General features: G+C 44.6%; 2 protein-coding genes across 5 annotated transcripts in view; one reads left to right on the top strand and one right to left on the bottom strand.

Moving 5' to 3' along the window:
- Nucleotides 1–23,796, bottom strand: part of ALDH6A1 (aldehyde dehydrogenase 6 family member A1) — a 39,067-nt gene extending 15,271 nt beyond the window's left edge. For 2 of the 4 annotated variants that reach the window (XM_053263872.1, XM_053263894.1), the window contains exons 1-4: nucleotides 23,695–23,796; nucleotides 21,370–21,429; nucleotides 17,985–18,059; nucleotides 4,697–4,858 (exon numbers count right to left, since the gene is read on the bottom strand). In XM_053263872.1, coding sequence (XP_053119847.1) covers nucleotides 4,697–4,858; nucleotides 17,985–18,059; nucleotides 21,370–21,429; nucleotides 23,695–23,751 — 354 coding nt within the window. In that variant the 5' untranslated portion in view covers nucleotides 23,752–23,796. Of the gene's footprint in view, nucleotides 1–4,696; nucleotides 4,859–5,403; nucleotides 5,504–17,984; nucleotides 18,060–21,369; nucleotides 21,430–23,306; nucleotides 23,645–23,694 lie in introns of those variants that run through there. The other 2 variants (XM_053263880.1, XM_053263887.1) reach the window with 2 other exon arrangements.
- A 64-nt stretch (nucleotides 23,797–23,860) lies between these two features.
- Nucleotides 23,861–24,674, top strand: part of LIN52 (lin-52 DREAM MuvB core complex component) — a 72,736-nt gene continuing 71,922 nt past the window's right edge. Inside the window, exon 1 of the mRNA XM_053264043.1 lies at nucleotides 23,861–24,164. Within this exon, the coding sequence (XP_053120018.1) occupies nucleotides 24,146–24,164 (19 nt within the window). The 5' untranslated portion in view covers nucleotides 23,861–24,145. The remainder of the gene's footprint in view (nucleotides 24,165–24,674) is intronic.

Here is a 24,674-nt window from a genome sequence, read left to right as displayed (position 1 = left end):
TATAGTGATGTGTCCAGCAACTCCTCTTATAGGATTAGATTGCATCACCTTCACTTTGTGACACCTGAGGATGTGAACAAACTGCTTCAGACTGTATGTGGTACAACCTGTTCTCTTGACCCTTGCCCAGCTTGGCTTATGTGATCTGGTAATCGTATTATTAGAGAGGGTCTGGTAAATATTATTAAGCCCTCCCTCATGCTTCTCTGAGGGAGGGCAGGATGTCTCCTTATCTTAAAGAGCTTATTGTACTGGATTCTTCAGAGTTAGCTAATTACAGACCCATTTCCAACCTTCCATGGTTGGGCAAGGTGATTGAGAGGGTGGTGGCCTCTCAGCCCTAGGCAGTCTTGGAAGTAAACGAACATCTAGAAACACTGGAAACTGGCTTTTGAGTGGGCTATGGGGTTGAGACTGTCTTGGTCAACCTGATGGATGATCTATAATTGGCAATTGACAGAGGGAGTATGACTCTGCGGATCATTTTGGCTCTCTTGGTGGTTTTCAATACCATTGACCAGAATCAGAATCATTTTATTTACGGCCATAAGGACCATCGACCATGGTATCCTTCTGGGTCACCTGAGGAGGTGGGATTGGATTATACTGTTTTACAGTGGTTCCATTCCTATCTCTCTGGTAGATTCCAGATGGTGTTGCTTGGAGACTGCTACTCTGCAAAACGAGAGCTAAAGTATGGAGTTCCACAAGACTCCATATTGTCTCCAATGCTTTTTAACATCTACATGAAACCGCTGGGAGAGATCATGAGGAGATTTGGTACAGGGTTTTAGCAATATGCTGACGACACCCAAACCTATTTCTCCATATTGACAGTATCAGGAAATGGCATAACTTCCCTAATTGCCTGCCTGGAGGTGGTAATGGGCTTGATGAGGCATAACAAACTGAAGTTGAATCTGAATAAGACAGATGTACTGATTATGGGTGGGGTGGGGTGTCAAGGTGAGAAATGGTTTAGATCTGCCTGTTCTGAATGGGGTTACACTCCCTTTGAAATATCAGGTAGGTGGTTTGGGAGTGCTCCTGGATCCAGGGCTCTCTCTGGTTTCTCAGGATGAGGCAATGGTCAGGAATAGGGATGTGCAAAAAATTTCTGGCACATAACGATCTGTGCCCGAAACGAGAAATTTTGGGTGATTCGGGGCTGAACCGAATCACCCCCGATATTTTTCGGGCCCGAGCCAAATCACCCGAATTTCGGGGCCAAAAAATTCGGGTGCTTTGGTTCATGGTTACTTTGGGGGGATTTTTTGAAGTTTTAGTGACTTTGGGGCAGTTCGGGAGCATAGCATGGGATCTGGGCAAAAAGAGTGGGGTGGGGTGGTAGTGCCTAATGGGTGCAGGCTACCACCCCAATTTCAGGGGGATTGGGCTGATTTTTTGAGAATTTTTGAAGTTTTAGTGACTTTGGGGCAGTTTGGGGGCAGAAAGTGGATCTGCCCCAAAAGAGTTGGGTGGGGTGGTAGTGCCTAATGGGTGGAGGCTACCACCCCAATTTCAGGGGGATTGGGCAGAGGGCTGATTTTTTGGGAATATTTGACGTTTTGGTGTCTTTGGGGCAGATTGGGGGCAGAAAGTGGATCTGCCCCAAAGGAGTGGGGTGGGCTGGTAGATAGTGCCTAATGGGTGGAGGCTACCACCCCTCCCCAATTTCAGAGTGATTGGGCAGAGGGGTGAATTTTGGTGAATTCTGAGGTTTGTCTTCATAAGGTGAAGTGTGCTAAATTGATTAGAAAAAACTTCTGAGGTGTGAATTCTCATTCTATCATAGCAAATGAGATTTTTTTCAATTAGACAACTCTCATGACCCCACTTTCACTTTTTCACACTCTCAATTACTATGAATATGAGGAAGTAATCAATTTAACACACTTCACCTTATGAAGACAAACCTCAGAATTCACCAAAATTCACCCCTCTGCCCAATCACTCTGAAATTGGGGAGGGGTGGTAGCCTCCACCCATTAGGCACTATCTACCAGCCCACCCCACTCCTTTGGGGCAGATCCACTTTCTGCCCCCAATCTGCCCCAAAGACACCAAAACTTCAAATATTCCCAAAAAATCAGCCCTCTGCCCAATCCCCCTGAAATTGGGGTGGTAGCCTCCACCCATTAGGCACTACCACTCCACCCAACTCTTTTGGGGCAGATCCACTTTCTGCCCCCAAACTGCCCCAAAGTCACTAAAACTTCAAAAATTCTCAAAAAACCAGCCCTTTGTCCAATCCCCCTGAAATTGGGTGGTAGCCTCCACACATTAGGCACTACCACCCCACCCCACTATTCTGCCCCAGTCCCCACTTTCTGCCCCAATCTGCCCCAAAGACATGAAAACTTCAGAAATTCCCCAAAAATCAGCCCTTTGCCCAATCCCCCTGAAATTGGGGTGGTAGCCTGCACCCATTAGGCACTACCACCCTACCCCACTCCTTTTGCCCAGATCCCATGCTATGCCCCCGAACTGCCCCAAAGTCACTAAAACTTCAAAATTTCCCCCAAAATCAGCCCTTTGCCCAATTCCCCTGAAATTTGGGTGGTAGACTCCACCCATTGGGCACTACCACCCCACCCCCAAATTTTGCCCCTGGGCCCCTTTTTTACCCCCTGAATCGATTCGGATTAAATCCGAATCCGAACCGAATCAAGGGTGATTCGGGTGGCCCATATTCGGGCACAAAACAGAACAGGGGTGATTCGGTTCGGGTCCCGAACCGAATCACCGAATTCCCGAATTGCACACCCCTAGTCAGGAGCGCTTCTTATCAGCTTTTGCCAATACATCAGCTACGCCTATTTCTGGAGATAAGTAGCTTTAAAACAGTAGTACATATGCTGGTGATCTCCAGGCTTGACTACTGTAATGTACTCTATGTGGTGCTGCCTTTGTATGTAGAGCAGAAACTACAATTTGTACAGAATGTGGCAGCCAGTCTGATCTCTGGGACAACTCAAAGGGACCATATAACACAGATTCTGAAAGAACTGCACTGGCTGCTGCTATGTTTCTGAGCGAAATACTGTACAAAGTGCTTGTTATCTATAAAGCTCCTAATGGCTTGGGTCCATGGTTAAGAGAGCACCTTCTTTGTCATGTACCCAGCTGCCTATTAAGATCATCTGGGAAGGTCCTGTTACATTGCCACTGGCTTGTTTAGTGGCAACTGAGGCTTTGGAATATACTCCCTGTCAAAATAAGAGCATCTCTATCTCTGATTGCTTTTAGAAAGACCCTCAAGACACACCTGTTTTCTCAGACTTTTAACTGAAATTAGTTTAAACTGTTTAATTGTTTTAACTCTTTATTCTGTGAAATTGTTTTTACTGTTTTATATTTCTTGTTTTAAACTGTATACACTGCCTAGGGATACAAATATCAGGCAGTATATAAATAAGATAAGCAAACAAACAGCTATCTTGCAGTTGTTAGGCAGGCTGATGGTAGCAAAGTCAAACTAGTTTGCATTTGTGATGCACTGGTTCAAATAGTTTTATGGATGCATTTACAGCAGGTCCAAATCCCCTCACCTCTCAGCTACTCAAGTCTGAAACAGGGGGCTTTGGGGGGCAGGGGATGTCCTCTCTTTCTCCAGTGCCACTGTCACATCACAACCAGCCCCTTGCCAACACGAAGAGTACTCCAGGCAGGGGGGGTGAGAAAGTTGTGAAAACCACATGACTGATTAAGGCAGTGTTCTTCATTGAACATCCTGTGAGCGACTCCTTAACAAACTGTTTATTAGGCCTGAGTGAAGGTTTGGCCAAAGCTGAATGCTCCACACAGAACCTCTAGAAGAATGTGGAGGTTGCTTTCCCCACCGTGCAATTCTGCACTTTTCTCAGTTCCGGTGGGGTTCCTTTAAGGGAAACAAAGCTCTATTGAGCCCCAGAACCATCTTGGAAGATGCATGTGGAGTGCTGTAACGTGTAGTCCTTAGTATTTCCCTATAGAATTCCTTCTTGTGCTCTATGCCTTCCAAGATGGTATTGGAGCTTGAAAAACTACCATTTCTCCACACCAGCATTGGGACAAGTACCACAGGGACAAATACCAATGTCGGTTACTTGTATGATACAGAATACACAAGTGTTTTTCCAGGGGTACGTCTGTTGGGGAACAGACTTGACCTTTGACCTCAAACATGTGTAACCTTTTCCTAGAGCTTTATGAAAGTAGTATTGTTTTATTGTGCAAACAGACTATTTTAGTTATACAAGTTGCTCTGAAGAATCACATCATTAACGAGTGGCGAGAGGTGTAACTGTAGTAGTTAATGTGGTTCTCATATTGAAGGGTTTTTTTTTTTGGCCAAAGTAGCCCCTGCTTGAAATACAGTGACAAACATTGGAGTATGGCAAATGCTCTTTTCTTTTATCGCCACAAAGAACATTTTAATCAGAACTTTCTGAAATAAAATGGAATTGGCCAAAAATTAAATACAACCAATGCTCTCTCAAATATCACCGCCTTGAGATACGTGTGTGTGTTTCTAGGCAGGCTATGATGTCGATACAGAACAACATAATATGTTTCCTGACCTGGTTAAAATCGTTTAATGAGTGAAGTGGCTAGCAACCTTTATTTTGCCCATCTTTATAATGACTCTGTAGAGGAGGCTATTATAATTCCCATTTTACAGCAAATGGGTAAAGAACAGCTACCAGCTCCTCACCAGATTGTCTTTGATGAGCTGTTGGTATCGCAGGAAGACTTGCTGTCGGCTCAGAATTGATGTCTCAGACCAGTTCTGCAAAGATCTTTTGCATGAAGCCAGTGCTGCTTCCATCTCACTTTGTGTGGCTTTTGGAACACGACTAACCACTTCATTGGTGGCCTGTTAGAATAACAAACCCAACAACATAAATTACCATTATAACTATCCAGCAACTCAGGAATGCCTTAACACCTCCAACCAAGTTACCTTGGCATAAATGGAGTTATGCTATAAAGTTTCTCTTTGGAATGAAGTCAATCCCTTTCCACAAACAACTGGTGAATTGGCACATTTAAAACAGGTGTTTCTCTTAGTCATATGTTCTTCTAAGGTAGTCAAAGTAGATTCTACATGGTGCGAGGGGAATGATTAAGCAGTGCTAGCAGCTGTGGAGACTGAATGTATTCTGCGCCTTCCAGGTACAGGTTGATTATCCAGACATATGAAATCCAGAAGCTTCAAAATCTGGACACCACGCCGTAACAAAAACAAAAAACAAAATGCCTCAGCTCACTTGCTCGTAGATTCCCAGTTTTGCTGCTTTTAAACATGCAGTCAAAACTTACTTATTTCAAAAGGCTGCACTCTTCTCATCCCCCTCATTGCCCACCCGGGACATTTCTCCCCTGGTGCCGTCGTCCCAAGCCCACTCCCTGCTTTCCTACCTTTCATTGCCTCCCTCCGCGGCTCTGGGGTCCCCACACACCCCACCTACATTGGCAACTACTGAGTTCTCTTCTTCAAGGGGGGGCTGCAGATCCCACGGGCAGGAAAAGACACAAAGGCTCCTTTCTCGGGGGAGGGGCTGGAAGGGAAGGCGCCCATGCAGAATGTTTGTTCTCTGTCGCCTCTCTAGGAAACCTGACTCCCTCAGGTTAACCCTTAAACTGGTCTTCCCATGGCAGGAGGCAGAAAAGGGGGTTCCCTCCATCCCTGCCTTGCAAGAGAGAGCAAAGATAAAATACAGTAACCTTTTGTGTTTAGACTTGGATCCTATGCCCAAGATATCTCATTATGCAATTATTCAAAAATCCAGAAAAATCCAAAATCCAGAAAACTTCTGGTCCCAAGCAGTCTGGATAAGGGATATTCAACCTGTACTACATATGCCTCTTTCTTGCTGGAGGAGTGTGCTAGAGGGCTCTCAACTTGAAGTGAACAACCCCACAAGACTGTCTTTTGTTTATCATTCAGCTTAGAAGATTGCAAGCCTTCCCTTCTATATTTGAACAACTGCAGTGCAGACTATTATAAATTCTTAAGAAGTGTGTAGATAGGAGTTGTAGTTAAAGAGATTATATAAAGAGCCTGGTAAAACAGCTGTAGATTTCTCCATGCACCCATTCCAGCTGCAGAATACGGGGTAGTCCAAACTCCCATATGGAGGTTTTAAAAGAGCCAGGTGTTCAAGAATATTTTTCTATTATAATAATTATTCAGTTTTAGTGTAATTGAGGTGGTAAGCAAGGAACCTGAACCTGATGATTTGGGAGAAAGGTAATATTTGAGACCATAAGAGGAAATATATGTTCCAGTAGCTGCACTGCTAGTAACTTCAACATGTCTACAGCATTTGGAGCAATCTCTGTTTCATTCTTTACAGAACAACTAGAAGGACCATAAAGTTCTGACTAACAGAACAAAGACCTCTGGTTTAAGTTACTTTAAATACAACCAGTATGAGAATTGATGAGAAAAATTGGTACAAGGAAGAGCTAGGTTCTATCTGGAAAGTGGGTAACAGCAGCAAGGCCACCTTGATTATAGAATGGCATTTTGGCCAATTAGAGATTAAAGGGAGTTATAGGTATTTATTGCCAGCTATAGAAGATGTTTGTTGGATATAACCTTGGAGTGCAGAATTTATTATAAGCCTGATGAGTTATCCAACTTATTGAGAAAAGTCTCCTTAATTATCCCACCAATTTATATAATTCATTATTAGATATAATAGTCCTTTTGCTACCTATGTGAAGGAAAGATAGTTACCAGCAAAGAGAGTATTTTGAAATTAATATATGACTTAGAATATAAGTTATATATATGACTGATGAAAAGAATAACAAGAAATGCTAGAAAGAGAACCTCAACTGAAATAGGACCTTACTGCTATGGACAACCTAAAGCAATTTGTTGTAAATCAATTTCAAATATTTGGAGACAGAATAATAAATAAAACTAGCTTAACCCACACAGCACATCTGTGCACTAGTACTTGATCGTTCTCTTCGCCCCCTGACACAGCCCTCCTCACCTCAGAGATCTCTCCACCCTCACCTGAGCTGCGCTCCTCCTCCTCCTCCTCCTCTTCCTCCTCCACCCCTTTACTCCATTCCTCTCACCCCTCTTGGTCATGGCTACAGCAATTCTGGTGCCTATTGGCCAAGCCGCAACCCCCTATCCCCAGAGACCTCTCCACCCTCACCCAAGCCCTTCTCCTCCCCATAGGAGCAGCAGCGGTTGACCAGGCCCTTCCTTGCTGCCGCCACTGCCATGGTTGCTTGTTCCACTCAGGCTGCTGACAGGCCCATCCCTGCCCTGTCCCTTGCCTCCCTCCACCAATGGCCTTGGTAGCCCCAAACAGCAGCAGCGGTTGACCAGGCCCTTCCTTGCTGCTGCCACTGCCATGGCTGATTGTTCCCCATAGGCTGCTGACAGGCCCATCCCTGCCCTGTCCCTTGCCTCCCTGCCTCCCTTCACCAATGGCCTTGGTAGCCCCAAACAGCAGCAGTGATTGACTGGGTCCTTCCTTGCTGCCGCTGCTGCCATGACTGCTCATTCCCCTCAGGCTGCTGACAGGCTCGGGCCTGTCCCTTGCCCTTCCTTCTTTCTCTCTCCTCCACTTGCTCTTCCCCTCTGTCTTTCTCCCCTCACCGCTCTCTCTCCCTTCCTGCATTAACAGATGTTGTTCATCTTGTTTCCTCATCTAATTCACACAATGGCAGACTCTTTCTCATGAAAGGAGAAGCAATTTTATTATTTTCTCATGAAGGGGCTCTTTCCTCCCTCACGACCCCTCTATTTACAGACCCCTGCCCACTATCTATCTACCTATCTATCTGTATTCCTCTCCTCTACAATCAAGAACATCTTCCGACCAGTAACAGTTGCATTACAACTGACCTTAACCATCACAGGCTCCTCCCTATCTGCATATGGAATCCCCACTGCCCAATCACCACGGTGCCACAGGCTTCTCCTCCCTGTCTGCATATGGAATCCCCACTCCCAGTCACCATGGTGCTTCTGTTCTCACAGGCTCCTCCTCCCTATCTGCATATGGAATCCCCACTGCCCAATCAGGTGCTTCTGCTCACAAACTCTCACAAAAGCTGCCACGCATGGGATTAGCCACGGGTATGCCTTAGAGAATTAGATAGATAGATAGATAGATAGATAGATAGATAGATAGATAGATAGACGGACAAAACAAAGAGATATGGTTAGAAAAGTAACCAGCAGAAATAGATGAGAAAAGTATTATCAAAACATTCAAATCAACTTGAGAATGTTCAGAAATATCAAGATATTATTTTAGAGAAATTAGAAAAAGTAGAATCAGATGTTAAAAGCCTGATTAAGTCTAATGCAATTCAGGAAGGTAAAACACAACAAACTGAGGATAAACTTGAAGAATTGAACTATTAAAGTAGGATTTGTAATATAGGTTTAAAAGTAGAAAGGAATAATTTAGTAACATATTTAGAGGATCTATTCTCTTAAATTTTAGGATCTGATTGTATAAAGGGGGTGAGTTTAGAAAAAGCTTATAAGATAAATTCAAAAATGCAAGGAATAACAATCTGGCAAGAGGTGTTTTGGTAGTGATACAGAAGGCTCCTTCAGATGTTAGTCTGAAGGCTTGTCGTACCTGTGAACAACAGGGCGAAGAGAGAGGAAGTCCCACCACGTCACTCATTCCTGTGCCCCATTGATCACAGGTTCGACAGGGCTTGTCTGAAGCAGGAAAAGACCTTTCTGTTATGGCGGGCAAACCTGTGATTGGGAGGGTAAATCAATCCAAAACTATATCAAATATGCTGAAAACTGATATGAAGAAAAGGGGTGTGTGTGTTTTTTAAGGTGTGAGAAAATGCTTAAAACAAATCTCTGAAAAGGAAAGAGAAAGTATTGTACTGGGAGTAATTGTATCTTACTTCCAAATAATTAAATAAGATGATGTAAAGCAGGAATGTTAATTGCTAGAAATGTGGACAGTGTAATGCTGATTTTTAACCTACTTTCCTTAAGGAAATAAGCTTATGAGATCAGCATTCTGTGTGTGCCCATGTGTCTGTGTGTCCCCATCAGCTTCGCAATGCCTGGACCAATATGAACCAAATTGGGTACAGTTGTAGAGACATAGGGACACCTCAACGGCATAGTTTGTGATCTACCCCAATTCAAGATAGCAGATGCATGACCGTTTGAGGTGTAACTGGGCTAACTTATGAACCACCTAACCAATTTGAACCAAATTTGTTACAGGTATAGGGACACAAACGGATGGTTCAAGGGCGTAATTTATAATGATGTCATCCACCCCAATTCAAGATGGCAGATAAATGAACGGTTGAGGCACAAGTGGGCTAACTTGTGGACTGCATAACCCATTTGAACCAAATCTGGTACAGTTCTAGTGAGTGACACATAAGGATACCTCAGCGGCATAGTTTGTGATGATGTCATCCACCTCAATTCAAGATGATGGATGTGTAATGTTTAAGGCTAAAGTGGGCTAATTTGTGATTATGGTAATGATCAATTAAGATTATAGTGAAAGGAGAGTGGGCAGATTAGTTCCTACCAGAAGAATATATATTTGGTGAATGACTAAAGTTGGGGTGGTTCTTGATTCTATAACAGTGTTGTTAGTATGTAGAAGATTAGTAGTGCAATGCAAATCTTTAATATCAGATTTGTTGACAGCTGCCAAAATGGCCATTGCCACTAGCTGGAAGAATGCAAGATCTCCTACTGTAAAAGAATGGAATGGCACAGTGTGGCAAATAGCACAATTAACTAAGTTGACGGAATTTGTTCATTTGAGTAATGGGAGACAGAGTAAAAAACAGGCTGTTCACCTGTAACTGATGATCTGGTAGTGATTTGTTGGCATCCATTAGAATGGGTTCTGTGCCTGCGCTGAAGCCTGTCGGTGTAGAGTGTCACAGCTCAGTGCTTTTGCCCCACCCCACATGACCACATGGTATTTAAGGTGGGAGGAAGCGCCAACACTTCAGTTCCTTGGAGACCGCCGAAGCAGTCGAACATCTTTGGAGCAATAGGTGAATTCTATGAAGAAGACATGAACACTACTGCAGAGGGGAGGTTCGGGAGGGTCTGATGTCAACTGATCACTACCAGATCATCAGTTACAGGTGAGCAACCTGTTTATCAGGGGCATGATCCATTGATTCCATTAGAATGAGTGTTTAGTTAGTTCCTAAAGGAGGAGTGAGCAGTAGTGTCACTGTAACACCCTTTTGAGAACACCTCTCCCAAAATTTGCCTCCGCTGCAGAATGCAAGTCAATGGCCTAGTGCTTTACGAACGGCTGTATTGAGGACCAGGTTGCAGCCCTACAAATGTCTCGCGATGATATGTGTCATGCCCTCGATCTAAGACAGCGAGGAGGAAGGGGAAGCTGTCAACATTCCAGCCGATGCCGGGGTGCCTGAGGGGCAGAGCCCGGCTGTCAGTTTCCAAGAAACGGCTGAGGCAGATGATTTAGAGCAGGCACAACAACCTGAGACAGCAGAAACCGTGACAGACCAATCAGAAGAGGAGCTATGCAAGCAACCTCCACTGACTCCACAACAGAGGAGAATCACAAGACGAAGGACACAGCTAGAGACTATTAGGAGGAGTAAACGCCTCTTGCAGAGGGCTGATAAGCCTTGAATTCCTGCCAGCTGGGAGCTCTCGGCTTGTGCTATAAACTGTGTCACCAGCTTTCTATTCACTGCTGGAAAGCAACATTTTTCAAACTTCCATGTCAACAGCTTGCAGCCAAGCCCGATAAGAAGAACTGTGTCAGAGCCGTATCTTCTTTCTGCAACTCCGTTTGAGACTGTGAACTTCCCTGCCAGGTGGCCAGATACTGACAATATGCCAGATAAATGAGCCGCTGAGGCACCGTAAGCTCTGGTTGAAAGTGCCTTGATGGACCTTGGCGGCTGTACCGTTTGTAACTTATAAGTCAAAATGATTAGCTCTACTAGCCAGTGGGATAGCCTCTGTCTTGACAAGGCCTGACCCATAGACTTTCCTTTGTAGGATATTAATAACTTTTTTGTCTTTCTGATCATCTCTGTTCTTGATAGGTAGAATAGAAGAGCCCTTCAAACATCTGGGGAATCCAGAGTTGTTAGCTCGGAGAGCTGAAGAAGGTAGGAAGCACAATGTCTTGGTTTATGTGAATATCTGTCACAACCTTAAGTAGGAAAGTAATGTCAGGCCGTAGCAGCACCTTGCAAAAGGCACAACCATCCTCAGGGCTGTAAGTTCACTCACTCTGTGGGCAGTTGTAATTGTCACCAAGAAGGCAGTCTTCAGAGAAACCAGCTTCAGGCTAGCTGTAGCCAGGGGCTCAAAGGGCGTATCTGTCAGAACCGGAAGGACCAAGGATATACTCCACTGTTCCAGTGGCTATCTTACTGGAGGATACAGATTGGTGAGACCCTTCAGAAAATTCTTGCAGCTAGAGTAGGAAAATACTGTCTTCCCATCCCATTCTGGGTGTCTAGCTGAGATCGCTGCTAAGTGAACCTTTATGGAGACATTAGAAAGCAGGGAGATCTTTAGTGTGGTTAGGTACAGCAGGACCTGGGGGACAGCAGCTTTCAGAGGGTGAAAGCCGTTTAAGGCTGCATAGCAAGTGAATCTTCTCCATTTATTAGCATAGTTTTTCCCAGTGGAAGGTTTCCTCTGGTTAAGTAGGATTTTATCTAGAAGCCTATCTTCCATGCTGTTATCTGTAGAGTAGGCACCTCTGGGTGCAGTACCTGACTGCTTTCTCATGACAGAAGATCTTGGTGCTGAGGAAACCTCCTGTATGTGTGGCTTGACAGTTTGAATAGATGTGGAAACCATGGTTGCTGAGGCCACCATGGAGTGACCAGGATGCATTTGACTTGGCAGGTCAAAATATGTGCCACCACTCTCCCTACAAGAGGTAGAGGAGGACACATGTACAATAGGTGCTGAGACCAGTCCATCTGGAACATGTCCCCTAATGACTGTGGATCATGGCCTGCCCTTGAGCAGAACCTTGTGCACTTGGCATTGAGTGCTGTCACGAACAAGTCTATTTTGGGGAACCCCCAAGCTCTGAATATCGGAAGCAAGTACTTGCTCAATTTCCACTCATGTCGCTCTTCCCTGGTGAACGAGCAACTCAGATCACCCACCAGGACATTTTCCATCCCCTTTATGTGAATGGCCAAAGGGGTGATGCTGTTTCAGATGTACCAGTGTCAAATTTGTACACTCAATTTGTAGAGAGACCTGGACACTATCTTCCCTTGTCTATTTAAGTAGGCAATCGCTGTTGTGTTGTCCAATTGCAACTGCACAATTCTCCCTCTGAGTATTGGTAGAAAAGTCTTCATGGCCTGGAAAACTGCCAAGAGTTCCAGGAAATTTATGTGGAATTGTCTTTGCCGGTGACTCCACTGTCCCTGGGCCATGCTGCCATTGCAATGCCCCCCACAGCCCATCAGTGAGGCGTCCATCATCACTCATACTGAAGGAGACTGCCGTTGAAATGGGACTCCTTGCAGCAGATCCTCTGCATGAGTCCACCAACTCAGTGACCGGAAGATTTGCTGTGGAATAACTATCCATTTCTGGGGGCTGTCTACATGCAGACGGAAGGTGGATATGAACCATAACTGCAATTTTCTCATTTTCAGGTGCGTATGCCGAACTGTTGTCTTGCAGGAGGCCATAAGGCCCAGGAGGCTTTGAATCTGTCTTGCATGCTTCAATGGACCAGTGTACAAGATCTGCAATGGCCTGGAATCTTTCTTGCAATAAGTAGGCTCTTCCCGTCTGAGTATCCAGAACAGCCCCTATGTAGGAGATTGAAGTCACGGGCTTTAGATGATATTTCTTCCAACTGACATCTATCCTGAGGTCCTGGATAAGGCACAATAAGTACTGTATCTGAGAAAGTAACCCTTCTCTGTCTTTTGATGCCAGGAGCCAGTCTTCTAGGTATTGGTAAATTGCCAACCCCTTGGTCTGGAAGTGTGCTACCACCACCGCCATGCACTTTGTGAAAACACGAGGGGCAGTGCAGAGGCCAAACAGCAGCACCTGATATTGGTAAATCTAGGTCCCCACCATGAATCTTACATACTTTTGGTATGTAGGCCTGATCCCTACTAATGTTGCAAAGCCACCGCTCCTGATGTAGAAGTGGCAGGATGTCTTGCAACATAGTCATCTGATACTTCTTCACATGGACAAATTTATTCAGATGTCTCAGATCCATTATTGGTTGAATTCCACCATCCCTTTTGGGGACTGAAAATAGCGGGAGTACAACCCTTCCTGCTTCTGTGCCCATCACACTGGTACAATCACTTTTTGCTCAACAGCTCCTGTACCTCCTTTTGTAGGGCAGAAGTTGCTTTCGTAAAATGTAGACCTCTGAAAACTGGTTGTGCCTTGAATTTTATAGCGTAGCCTGAAGAAAAAAATCTTCAACACGGTCTGATGTTATGTGGTGCCATGCTTGGACATGGCTTGCCAATCTGATGTTATTGCTGGCCGAAGATGTTTGTTTATTTATTTAAAATATTTTTATACCGCCCAAAACTTACGTCTCTGGGCAGTTTACAACCAGATAAAAACAAAGATAAAACATTTAAAAAAAATTGTTTGTTTTTAACTAAACACAGCAATTTAAAAAGCAATTAAAAAACAACAACGGTATTCTAAAAACAACATTAAAACAATTAAAACAATATCAGTTAAAAGCTTGGGTGAACAGATGTGTCTTTAAAGACTTTTTTAAAATTGTCAGAGATGGGGAGGCTCTTATTTCACTAAGGAGTGCATTCCAAACCCTCGGGGCAGCAACGGAGAAGGCCCGTCCCTCAGTAGCCACCAGACGAGCCCGTGGCAAAAGCAGACGAACCTCTCCTGATGATCTCAATGGGCGGTGGGGTTCATGATGAAGAAGACATTCTCTTAAATACCTAGGGCTCAAGCTGTTTAGGGCTTTATAGGTTATGACCAGCACCTTGTATTTTTGCCTGGAAACATATCGGCAGTTTGTGTTGTTGTTTGTGACTGATAGATGTTGCAGGCAGTCATACTCAGCACCACGGTGCTGGGGAAGGCTGATGTTAGCAATGTGTCCATTGTTGGCAAAAGATGTAATGGGCTTTTGTTGACCTCAAAGGTGCTGCTTTTGGGCCTCTACCTGTTTATGACACTGGCCCTGGTTGTTGTTCTTTTGTGGATAGTGTTTCTTAGAATAAGGTTGGCTGGTTTTCCTGAAATCCCTGCAGTCCTGCTGTCTGAAGCTGGAGTGTGGACGGATGTAAGGCTTTGGCCACATAAAAGGAAGAAGAAGTCGAAGTAAAAGTCCTTGCAGTGAACTCTGATTTTTTTTAGCTTCTCCATTGTAGCATCTGTCTGTTCCGAAAACAGACCTTTTCCATTGAATGGGAGGCCTTTGATTCCGTCTTTCATATCTACTTGCAAAGCTGCTGAATGTAGCCAAGCATTGCAGCTCAAAGTAATAGATGCACTCATGGCTCTAGATTCAGATTCCACCAGGTGTTTTGTGGTACTCAACTGCTATTGCGTTAAGTCTGCAGACTTTTGTAACGTCTTCTTAAAGCGAGCCTTGAACTTTTCTGGTGAGAGAGAATCCAAATCTTGTCCTAAAGTGTCCCAAAGGCAATAATTGTATTCAGCCGTGCAGGCTGAATAGTTGGCTATTTTCACCGATAAGCATGCCGTTGAATATATTTTTCTGCCTAGCACATCTAACTTCCTTCCCTCTTTATCCGCAGGAGTCGTGTGCCACCTATCCAACCTAGAAGAAGTAGTTCAGTTTATAACAAAGGAGTTTGGTACAGGATGTTTCAACAGGTAGGTGTCCTTGCACTCTATATAGGCCTTCTAGTTTTTTAGAGGTCAGAGTGGAAGTATGTGGAACTTCCCAAGAGCATTGAGCCACCTTGGAAATTACCGGCAAGAGAGGCAAAGAGACAGGCTGTGCAGACAACAACTTCACCATAAAATTGTATACTGGGTCATCAGTTGTGGACAACTGTGATTTTAGATCAAGACCCAGTGCAGCAGCCATCTCCTTGAGTTTGACATAATAAGCTTTCATTTTCTCAGTGGGGGATACAAGTGAAGGCGTTGCCACATCAGGCAATGGGTCATGGTCGGTAGACTCTTTGTCGGATTCAAAATCAGATGCACCATGGTGACTCTCACCAGAAGGTGCTGGGAAGGAATGCAGGTGATGCTCCCTTGAGGGAGATGTTGGAGGCCTAGGAATTGCAGGCTCCCAATTGGTCTTTCTGGACAGCTGCAGATAAAACTTTTCTCCTTGGTTTGGGTCTGTTATGCAACCTGTACAGGTTTATTTATTTATTTAAAATATTTCTATACTGCCCAAAACTTGCGTCTCTGGGCGGTTTACAATTAAAATCATTTAAAACATTAAACCAAATAACAATTAAAATCATTTAAAACATTTAAAACGCAGTATTAAAATTATTTAAAACTATAAATCTAATTGAAAGCCTGGGTGAATAAATGTGTCTTCAGTGCTTTTTAAAAAGTTGCCAGAGATGGGGAGCCACAAATTAACCTCTCCAGATGATCTTAGCAGGCGGTGGGGCTCATGGAGAAGAAGATGTTCTCTTAAATACCCAAGTGAGCCCTGGTGAGCTGATTATTCCAATTCTCCACCAGAGTGTCAACAGGGTCACCAGCAGAGCCAACACTAAATCCCTCCAAGGCTTCTTGGAATCCTATTGGATCCAGCAACCACCTTAGGCAGACTATACTAATGGGCCCTCCGCCCCTGCGGAGGTGGGATGTAGTCGTGAGTCCAACCATAACCAGATGGTGGTCCGTCCATGACAATGGGGAAATCACCGGAGTCTCCACCCACAGAACACCACCTTGTTCAGAGTGAAAGACCAGATCAAGCATGTGACCAGCAATATGCGTTGGTCCTGAGACCACCTGGAATAGGCCCATAGTTGTCATGGCCGCTATGAACTCCTGAGCCGCCCCGGACAAGTTAGTCCCAAAGTGAACATTGAAGTCCCCCAGCACCACAAGCCTGAGAGTCTCCAACGCCAAGCCCAAGCCCAAGTCCATCAGCTCAGTTAGTGACTCAGTTGGCCAGCAGGGCAGTCGGTACACCAAAAGAAGTCCCAGTCTATCCCTGGTCCCCAAACTTAGGTACACACATTCAATATAGTCAGACACTTTGACAGGAATCCTGGCAAGGAAAATATTGTTCTTATAGACCACAGCCACTCCACATCCCCACCCATGTCCGCTCCCCTGCTCCTCAACAGAGTACCCTGGAGAGAGAAGATGGGACTGGGCCACCAGCCTCCCCCAACCAAGTCTCTGTAATACATACCAGATCAGCCCCTTCATCCAGAATCAAATCATGAATGATTTCAGGTTTATTCTGGACCGACCTGGCATTACAAAGGAGCAAGACGAGGCTCTGTGGGTGGTTAGCATTGCTTTCCAGTGTCAAAGAGCTGGCAGGATAGCCAGAAGGGGAGACAGCAATTAAATTTCTGATTTCCCTTCCTCTGCAATGGCCTGCTAACTTTCCCCTTTGGTGGGGAAGGAGATTCTGCTAGGGTCTGCATAGCTGTAGCTACTGTCATCATGGCTTTGTTTGGTACTAGAGGAGAGATGGTATGAGGGAGGAGAAATGAACAAGAGGAAGACTGAAGTTCTGAAGGGAGAACTGGCCAGGATCAGAGAGATAAGACAAGCAGGAAGGATTTGTTCAAGAGAAGCGTGGAGAGGGAGAGAGACAGAGAGTGCAGCAATTGCTTTTTGCCTTAGCCAAGCCAGGGGTTCACCTTGGACACAGTGAGAGACCAAGGGGAGAAAGGAACAGGTCTGGGAGACTCCACTGAGACTCTGGACACTAATAGCCTTTTATTGTGTGGGTTAGGGTTTGATTTTGAAACCACATACCTGTTTGAGTCATTTCTTCCCTTCCCCCACTCTGTTGAATAAATGTTAGTTCTTGTTAACATTATGTAATAAGTTGCCTGCTAGATGTATTTGCTCACCCCTTCTACAGCAGACTGGATTCAGGCCCCACAGTCTGTACCTACAGCCAGGGAGTTTTGGAGTGAGTAAAGTGAGGGCCATAAAGTGAGGGCCACAGATATTAATACTTGGAATCTTATATGTGTTATGTGTTTATAATGATGGAAGACTGAGTTTGAATATTTTAATGCTCATGTATTTGCAGTTCATGTGTAGTTCCATGCTCATATATTTTTTAAAAAAACACACTTAAAAAGTGTGAGAACATGCCATCATAGATCAAACTCCACAAGCAGAGTTTTTCACATGTCAGTCACCTCAAACATACAGAGTCCTCAACTTAAGACGCTCAAAGTTAAGATGAATGGCTCTTTAATTGTTAATTTGTTTCAACTTTACAACACCTGCCATGGGAGGAGAGGCTAAAATACAAAACAAAAAAAGAGTAGATACTACATTAAATAAATTGTAGTCTGCCCCAATGGAAAGTCTCATAAGTATACTATGCAGAGTGACTCCAGAACATACATACGTACAGAGAGTAAATGGATCCAACATGTGCCTTGCAAGGAAGGCCTGATGAAGTTCTAAGCACAGGAGACTTCTCTCCCAGTGGGTCTTGGACCACTCTTATGGCAGTCTAAATTGTCTTCTCTACATGATAATTAACTGCAGTATCAAATAAACTGTCTTTCAAGAATGCCAAGGTCATGATATATAAAGGAGAAGCAGGTTTTCATATTGTTGGAATTTTAGGTTAAAAAAACCACCCCAAAAAGCATTGGGAATTCAGGCTCCTTGGAATTATAATTAAAATTCTACTCCAGAACTCTCTTTTACACCCACACCTCCTTTGTTTCTCCTTACATTAGTCAACTACACAATACAACACTTTTCTGCCTACAAAGTGATGAACACAAAATGAGGGGGGGGGAGAGGAGTGAGCTTCACTTACTGGGTTATGAACATCAATCCATTCATTACTTTTGGATTCGACAAACTTGCCATCAATGAACAGCTTGGTTGTTGGCTGCAGGAGATAAAGTGCTGGTCAGTGCCACAGCTTCTGAATGTCATAATACCAATGAGCTAGGTCTCTTCCAAAGGCTCAACCATATCAATTCCTTCTTCATTTGTTTGTCTTTCCACAATTCCATCAGTCTCTTCACAGAGATTGTGGTCCTTGATCCACTTATCAAATGAGTGTGACTACATATTTACGAACACTCAAGAATAAGTAGATTTATTCATTTTTATTACTTATTTATTTGTCAAATTGGTACACTGCCCCAAACTTCCGTTGATGGGTGGTTAACAATAACATAAAACAAATTAAAACATACACAAAAATCTTAAAACAATTTAGGCAATCTAAAAATAAAAAACAGATTAAAACTTAAAAATTTAAAAAGCTGAAAAAGATTGGTTGAAGAGCTGGGTTTTCAAGTGCTTTTTAAAAATTGTCAGAGATGGGGAGGATCATATTCCAGTAGGGAGCGCATTCCACAGTCTCAGGGCAGCAACTGAGAAGGCCCGTCCTTGTGTGGCCACCAGCCAAGCTAGCGGCAACTGGAGATGGACCTCTCCAAATGACTTCAATGGGCAGTTGGGCTCATAATGAAGTAGATGTTCTCTTAAATACCCAGCTGTTTAGGGCTTTATAGGTTATAACCAGCACTTTGCATTGGCTGCTGCATTCTGTACCAACTAGGGGTGTGCAATTCGGATTTTCGGGTGATTCGGCTCGGACCCGAGCCGAATCACCCCCGTTCTGTTTTGTGCCCGAATCTGGGTCACCCGAATCACCCTTGATTCGGTTCGGATTCGGATTTAATCCGAATCCGAATCCGAATCGATTCGGGGGGGTAAAAAGGGGCCCAGGGGCAAAATTTTGGGGTGGGGTGGTAGTTCCCAATGGGTAGAGTCTATCACCCCAATTTCAGGGGGATTGGGCAAAGTCCTGATTTTTTGTGAATTTTTAAAGTTTTAGTGACTTTGGGGCAGTTCGGGGGCATAGCATGGGATTTGGGCAAAAGGAGTGGGGTGGGGTGGTAGTGCCTAATGGGTTCAGGCTACCACCCCAATTTCAGGGGCATTGGGCAAAGGGCTGATTTTTGGTAAATTTCTGAAATTTCATGTCTTTGGGGCAGATTGGGGCATATTGGGGCAGAAAGTGGGGGCTGGGGCAGAATAGTGGGGTGGGGTGGTAGTGCCTCATGGGTGCAGGCTACCACCCCAATTTCAGGGGGTTTGGACAAAGGGCTGATTTTTTGAGAATTTTTGAAGTTTTGGTGACTTTGGGGCAGTTTGGGGGCAGAAAGTGGATCTGCCCCAAAATAGTGGGGTGGAGTGGTAGTGCCTAATGGGTGGAGGCTACCACCCCCATTTCAGGGGGATTGGGCAGAGGGCTGATTTTTTGAGAATTTTTGAAGTTTGGGTGTCTTTGGGGCAGATTGGGGGCAGAAAGTGGATCTGCCCCAAAGGAGTGGGGTGGGCTGGTAGATAGTGCCTAATGGGTGGAGGCTACCACCCATCTCCAATTTAAGAGTGATTGGGCAGAGGGGTGAACTATGGTGAATTTATTTGTATGAGGTTTGTCTTCATAAGGTGAAGTGTGCTAAACTGATTACTTCCTCATATTATTCATAGTAAAGGAAAGTGTGAAAAAGTGAAAGTGGGGTCATGAGAATTGTTTAATTGAAAAAAATCTCATTTGCTATGATAGAATGAGAATTCACACCTCAGAAAAAACTTCTGAGGTGTGAATTCTCATTCTATCATAGCAAATGAGATTTTTTTCAATTAAACAACTCTCATGACCCCACTTTCACTTTTTCACACTTTCCTTTACTATGAATAATATGAGGAAGTAATCAATTAAGCACACTTCACCTTATGAAGACAAACCTCATACAAATAAATTCACCATAATTCACCCCTCTGCCCAATCACTCTTAAATTGGGGATGGGTGGTAGCTTCCAGCCATCAGGCACTATCTACCAGCCCACCCCACTCCTTTGGGGCAGATCCACTTTCTGCCCCCAATCTGCCCCAAAGACACCCAAACTTCAAAAATTCTCAAAAAATCAGCCCTCTGCCCAATCCCCCTGAAATTGGTGTGGTAGCCTCCACCCATGAGGCACTACCACCCCACCCCACTATTTTGGGGCAGATCCACTTTCTGCCCCCAAACTGCCCCAAAGTCACCAAAACTTCAAAAATTCTCGAAAAATCACCCCTTTGTCCAAACCCCCTGAAATTGGGGTGGTAGCCTGCACCCATGAGGCACTACCACCCCACCCCACTATTCTGCCCCAGCCCCCACTTTCTGCCCCAATATGCCCCAATCTGCCCCAAAGACATGAAATTTTCAGAAATTTACCAAAAATCAGCCCTTTGCCCAATCCCCCTGAAATTGGGGTGGTAGCCTGCACCCATTAGGCACTACCACCCCACCCCACTCCTTTTGCCCAAATCCCATGCTATGCCCCCGAACTGCCCCAAAGTCACTAAAACTTTAAAAAATCGCCAAAAATCAACCATGAACCGAATCACCCGAATTTTTTGTGCCCGAAATTCGGGTGATTCGGCTCGTGCCCGAAAAAATTCGGGGGGCATCGGGGGTGATTCGGTTCGGCCCCGAATCACCCGAAATTGTTCGTTTCAGGCACAGATCGTTCTGTGCCCGAAATTTTTTGCACATCCCTAGTACCAACTGGAGTTTCTGCCTACATACAATGGCAGCCCCACATAGAGCGCATTGCAGAAGTCAAGTTTGAAGGTTACTAACATATGTACCACTGTTTTGAGGGTGTTCATCTCAATAAATGGGCACAATTGGTGTATCAGCCGAAGCTGATAGAAAGCCCCTCTGGCCACCACCTCAACTTGAGATACCAGGGAGAGGTGTGGATCCAGAAGTACTCCTAGACTGAGTACTTGTTCCTTTGAGGATTAGTGATAGCACTTTTCCCAAGACATTTAAGTCAGCATACTTGCATCTAAGCAGTTATTCTCTTTGCTTCAAAAAGTTAGCTCCAGTCACTCTTTTTACTCTTGAATAAGATGGGGGATTCCCTTTCTGTCCTAGTGCAGGATTGTTCTAAGTCAGGGCTTCCCTAGCCCCCAGTATTTAGATAAAGTAAGAGACCTCAGTATGCTTACAGCAATCTTTTTTCTGGAGCTCACCATGACACTATTCACTCCAACCCCCAAGCATAACTAGGTATAGTCATGATGCAGAAAGAGGCTTTTCAGAAAGGATTGTTTGCATTTCCTTCTTTATTAATTCTCAATGCCTTTTCCTAGGGTAAACCTATTATCAAAGAAAACAACTCACCACTGAAGAGGATGAGAAGGAGGAAGAGGAATGCCCATTGAGACTAAGCTTCCTAGGGATCTACAAGACAAAAAAACCAGAAAGACAGAACTAAGCATTGCTACAATACTTATCAAGGGGTAGTTGGATAGGGGAGTTGCCATGCCCCCTGGAATTCCTCACCCAGATTGCTTAGCCCACCCAGATTTGCCTGTTTTTCAGCTTTCATTAAAAAAGAAAAAGAAAAAAGCCAAGCTCTAATCCTTTTAAAAGTGGAGTTATGGAGCAAAATGTGCAGTCACTATTCTGCTCAAAAATTATTTTCAAGCCAATTTACATAATATGCAAGTTAGGCACATGGAAAGCCAGAATATGGCAACCCTATTGGATAGGAGGTACCAAACTACCCTATATTCACTAAGGACTGTGAAAGGAATGTTCTGTATATTCTTTTCCAAATCACAGTAATTTGCATTGCTATTATTATGAATATAGCACTATTGGTTTACATGACCATTTATATAGTAACATAAGCAAAATACAAGTCCCTTATCTAAGGAGCTTACAGTCTAAATTTAGTCTTGAGAGGGGATGGAGAAGTAGGGTAAACAAGGAAGAAATCTGAGCAACCGTAAAGTCCTTAGTTTTATGGACATTTCAGTATTAAGCTACTGCTGTTTCTCTTTGCTTTACCCTACAATATTCACTCTAGTTGCAGAAGGTTGTGTCGAGTATAGTATCTTAGAAAAAGGCACTCTATTTTTGCCACCAACACCACCAGTTATGTTCTCCTCCAGAGTTATGTTCTTCACCAGTTATGTTCTCCTCCTCCTTCTGTGTCCCTTTTAAACTTCTCATAGGAGACGTTAATAAAGTATTTGCAGGATCTTTCAGTACTAATTTCAAATCACACTAAAGACCTGCACAGTGGTAGTGGCCAGCAGCAAACCACTGCTTGTCACTGTAGTTTAAGCTTCAGGATCCATGTTTCATATAGATACAGGTTGCCCAGTAAAGTTAGGGTAACACCAAAGGCACTCATGATAACTTTAGAGCTGATCTGTCAAAAGGAACACGTTTAACTAATCAGTGCATTTTCTCTAGTCCAACACTGCTTTGGCCCTTATTCACAGAGCTCAGTTATGTTTAAAGCTGTTGGTCTCCTATACACTTTTACCAGGAAGAAAAGCCTCATTAATTCATTGGGATTGCATGTTTTCAATTAAGAGCTCCAGTCAAATAGGTTTGGTGAGAACTATTTAAAGCAGGGGAAGGCAATAATATATGAATATGAATTTGATGAATATTTATATACTGCTTTTCAATAAAAGCTCCCAAAGCAGTTTACACACACAGGCAGAACGTTTTTCACACTCCACTAGCAAAGTGCTGGCTAATTTCCAGTGACTCTCCCAAGCACATGCTGGGTTTCTTGCAAAGAATGCTGAAGCAAGTAGACTGTAGTTAGCCCGATCCTGCAAGACACTTTGCTTGAGTCCATATACTTTTTCTAGCTGATAAATAAATAAATAATACTCTGCATCCTTTAAGCCATATGTTAATTAAGGCTCCATTTAAATGATATCTTGAGTATGTAAATGTAGGCAAATCAAATCACTTTATTACGGTCAGTGACCAGCTTAAGTAAATGTAAGCATATGAACATGTGAAGTAGCCTTCCATTATACAGAGTCAGATCACTGATCCAACTAGATCAGGGCTGCACAACTTTTTGTGCAGAAGTTGGCCTACAATTCCCACAATCCCTGGCTATTGGCCACTGTGGCTGGGGATTCTGGGAGCTGTAGTTCAAAAACAGCTGGGGGGGGCTAAATTGAGCAGGCCCAAACTAGATTATTAATATTTACATTTTATATTATTTGCACCAGCTAACTGTGGCTCCTCAGGGTTCCAGGTGATTATTTCCCAGCCCTACTAGGGCATACTAGGAACTGTACCTGGGACCTTCTACATGCACATCGGCGGACCATTTGAAACAAGCAGCCCGCTTAAGACTGAAGTCAAGTCTCTCCAGCTCTCAAGTTCCCAAAGCCCCAGGCTGATCTCCCCGACGCAAAGTGACCTCGGTAGAGAGCCAGACTTTGTCTTCCTTGCCAGGTGGGCGTGGTCTGGGGTCCAAAGTCTGAGGGTCACTACCGTCCCCGGGCTAGTTTCTTCAGCTTTAATTAAAGCACCCGACCGCCCTAACCCTAACCGCCCCGACAGTGGAGAGGAGAGAGAGAAATACAGCAAAGGGCAGCAGGAGGCTCCCATCCCCCTTGATCCGACAGACGCGACCCCCCCAGGGGGACTCTCCGTCACCATGACCGTCACGCGCCATCTCACCCCGAGCCAAAGGCGCCGCCCTCCCTGGGACCCCCGAACTGCAGCCACTACCGCCATTCTGTCAGCGACCACCTGCCAAAGGGTGCCCCGCCCACCTCTACCTCAGCCGTTGACTCCGCCCACACGTTCCGGTTGGTCTATGGAATCGCTATCCCAACTCTCTAGCCCGCCCAGTTGGGCTTAGCTAGCCAATGGGACTTTGCACTCGCCTGGTTCTCCCCGCTCCGCTGTTTCAGTTTCACGATTGGCTGCAAAGACGCAAACGCCCCCTCTAGACGGAATCTGACTGGATCACTCCTTTCTGCTTGTCACGACCTCTGGGGGCTAGAAGGAGACGTGGGGGATTGAAGGGGGTGGGGAGAGGCGAACCCTTTCGAAAAGGAACCGTCCTGTGTTTAGATTCCCGCGTGGTGGGCGGGGCGGGGCGTTGTATGTCACGTGATGGGCTAAGATGGCGTTGTCTGCGGAAGGTGAGAGATTTTTGAGGAGGAGGTGAAGGTGGTCTTTAGTGCCTCGTCAGTTGCTGCGTCGTTATTATTGCTGCGATCCTGTACTTCTCTGTTTGGGAGTAAGCCTCACTGAAGTCAGGGGAGCTTGCTTCTGGATAGGTCTGCATAGGATCGCGCTGTGAGGCTCCACTCCTGTGTCCGCTTCGCTTACCAGGGACTGAGCCCCGTGGGAATTGTCTTCACAGTAAGCGTACATACGATCTGGCTGAAAGGCTCCTTGTTTTGTGCCTGAGTTACAGTTCTTCCTTATTGTTCGTATCTAGAAATGGGGGTTGTTGAGGCTTAAAGTGAGAACTCAAATCAATTTGGACCCTTTTCTTCTGGCAGACGATAAAGAGGCCAGTCTCAGTGCTAGATCGTACACAAATTCCCATTGGTATTTATTATTTATTTATCCGATTTCTATACCACCCTTCCAAAAATGGCTCAGGGCGGTTTACACAGAGAGATAACAAACAAATCTCCCGTTAA

This window comes from Hemicordylus capensis, chromosome 1, assembly GCF_027244095.1.
Source record: "Hemicordylus capensis ecotype Gifberg chromosome 1, rHemCap1.1.pri, whole genome shotgun sequence".
Lineage (NCBI taxonomy): Eukaryota > Metazoa > Chordata > Lepidosauria > Squamata > Cordylidae > Hemicordylus > Hemicordylus capensis.
This window is presented reverse-complemented; position numbering and strand designations above follow the sequence as displayed.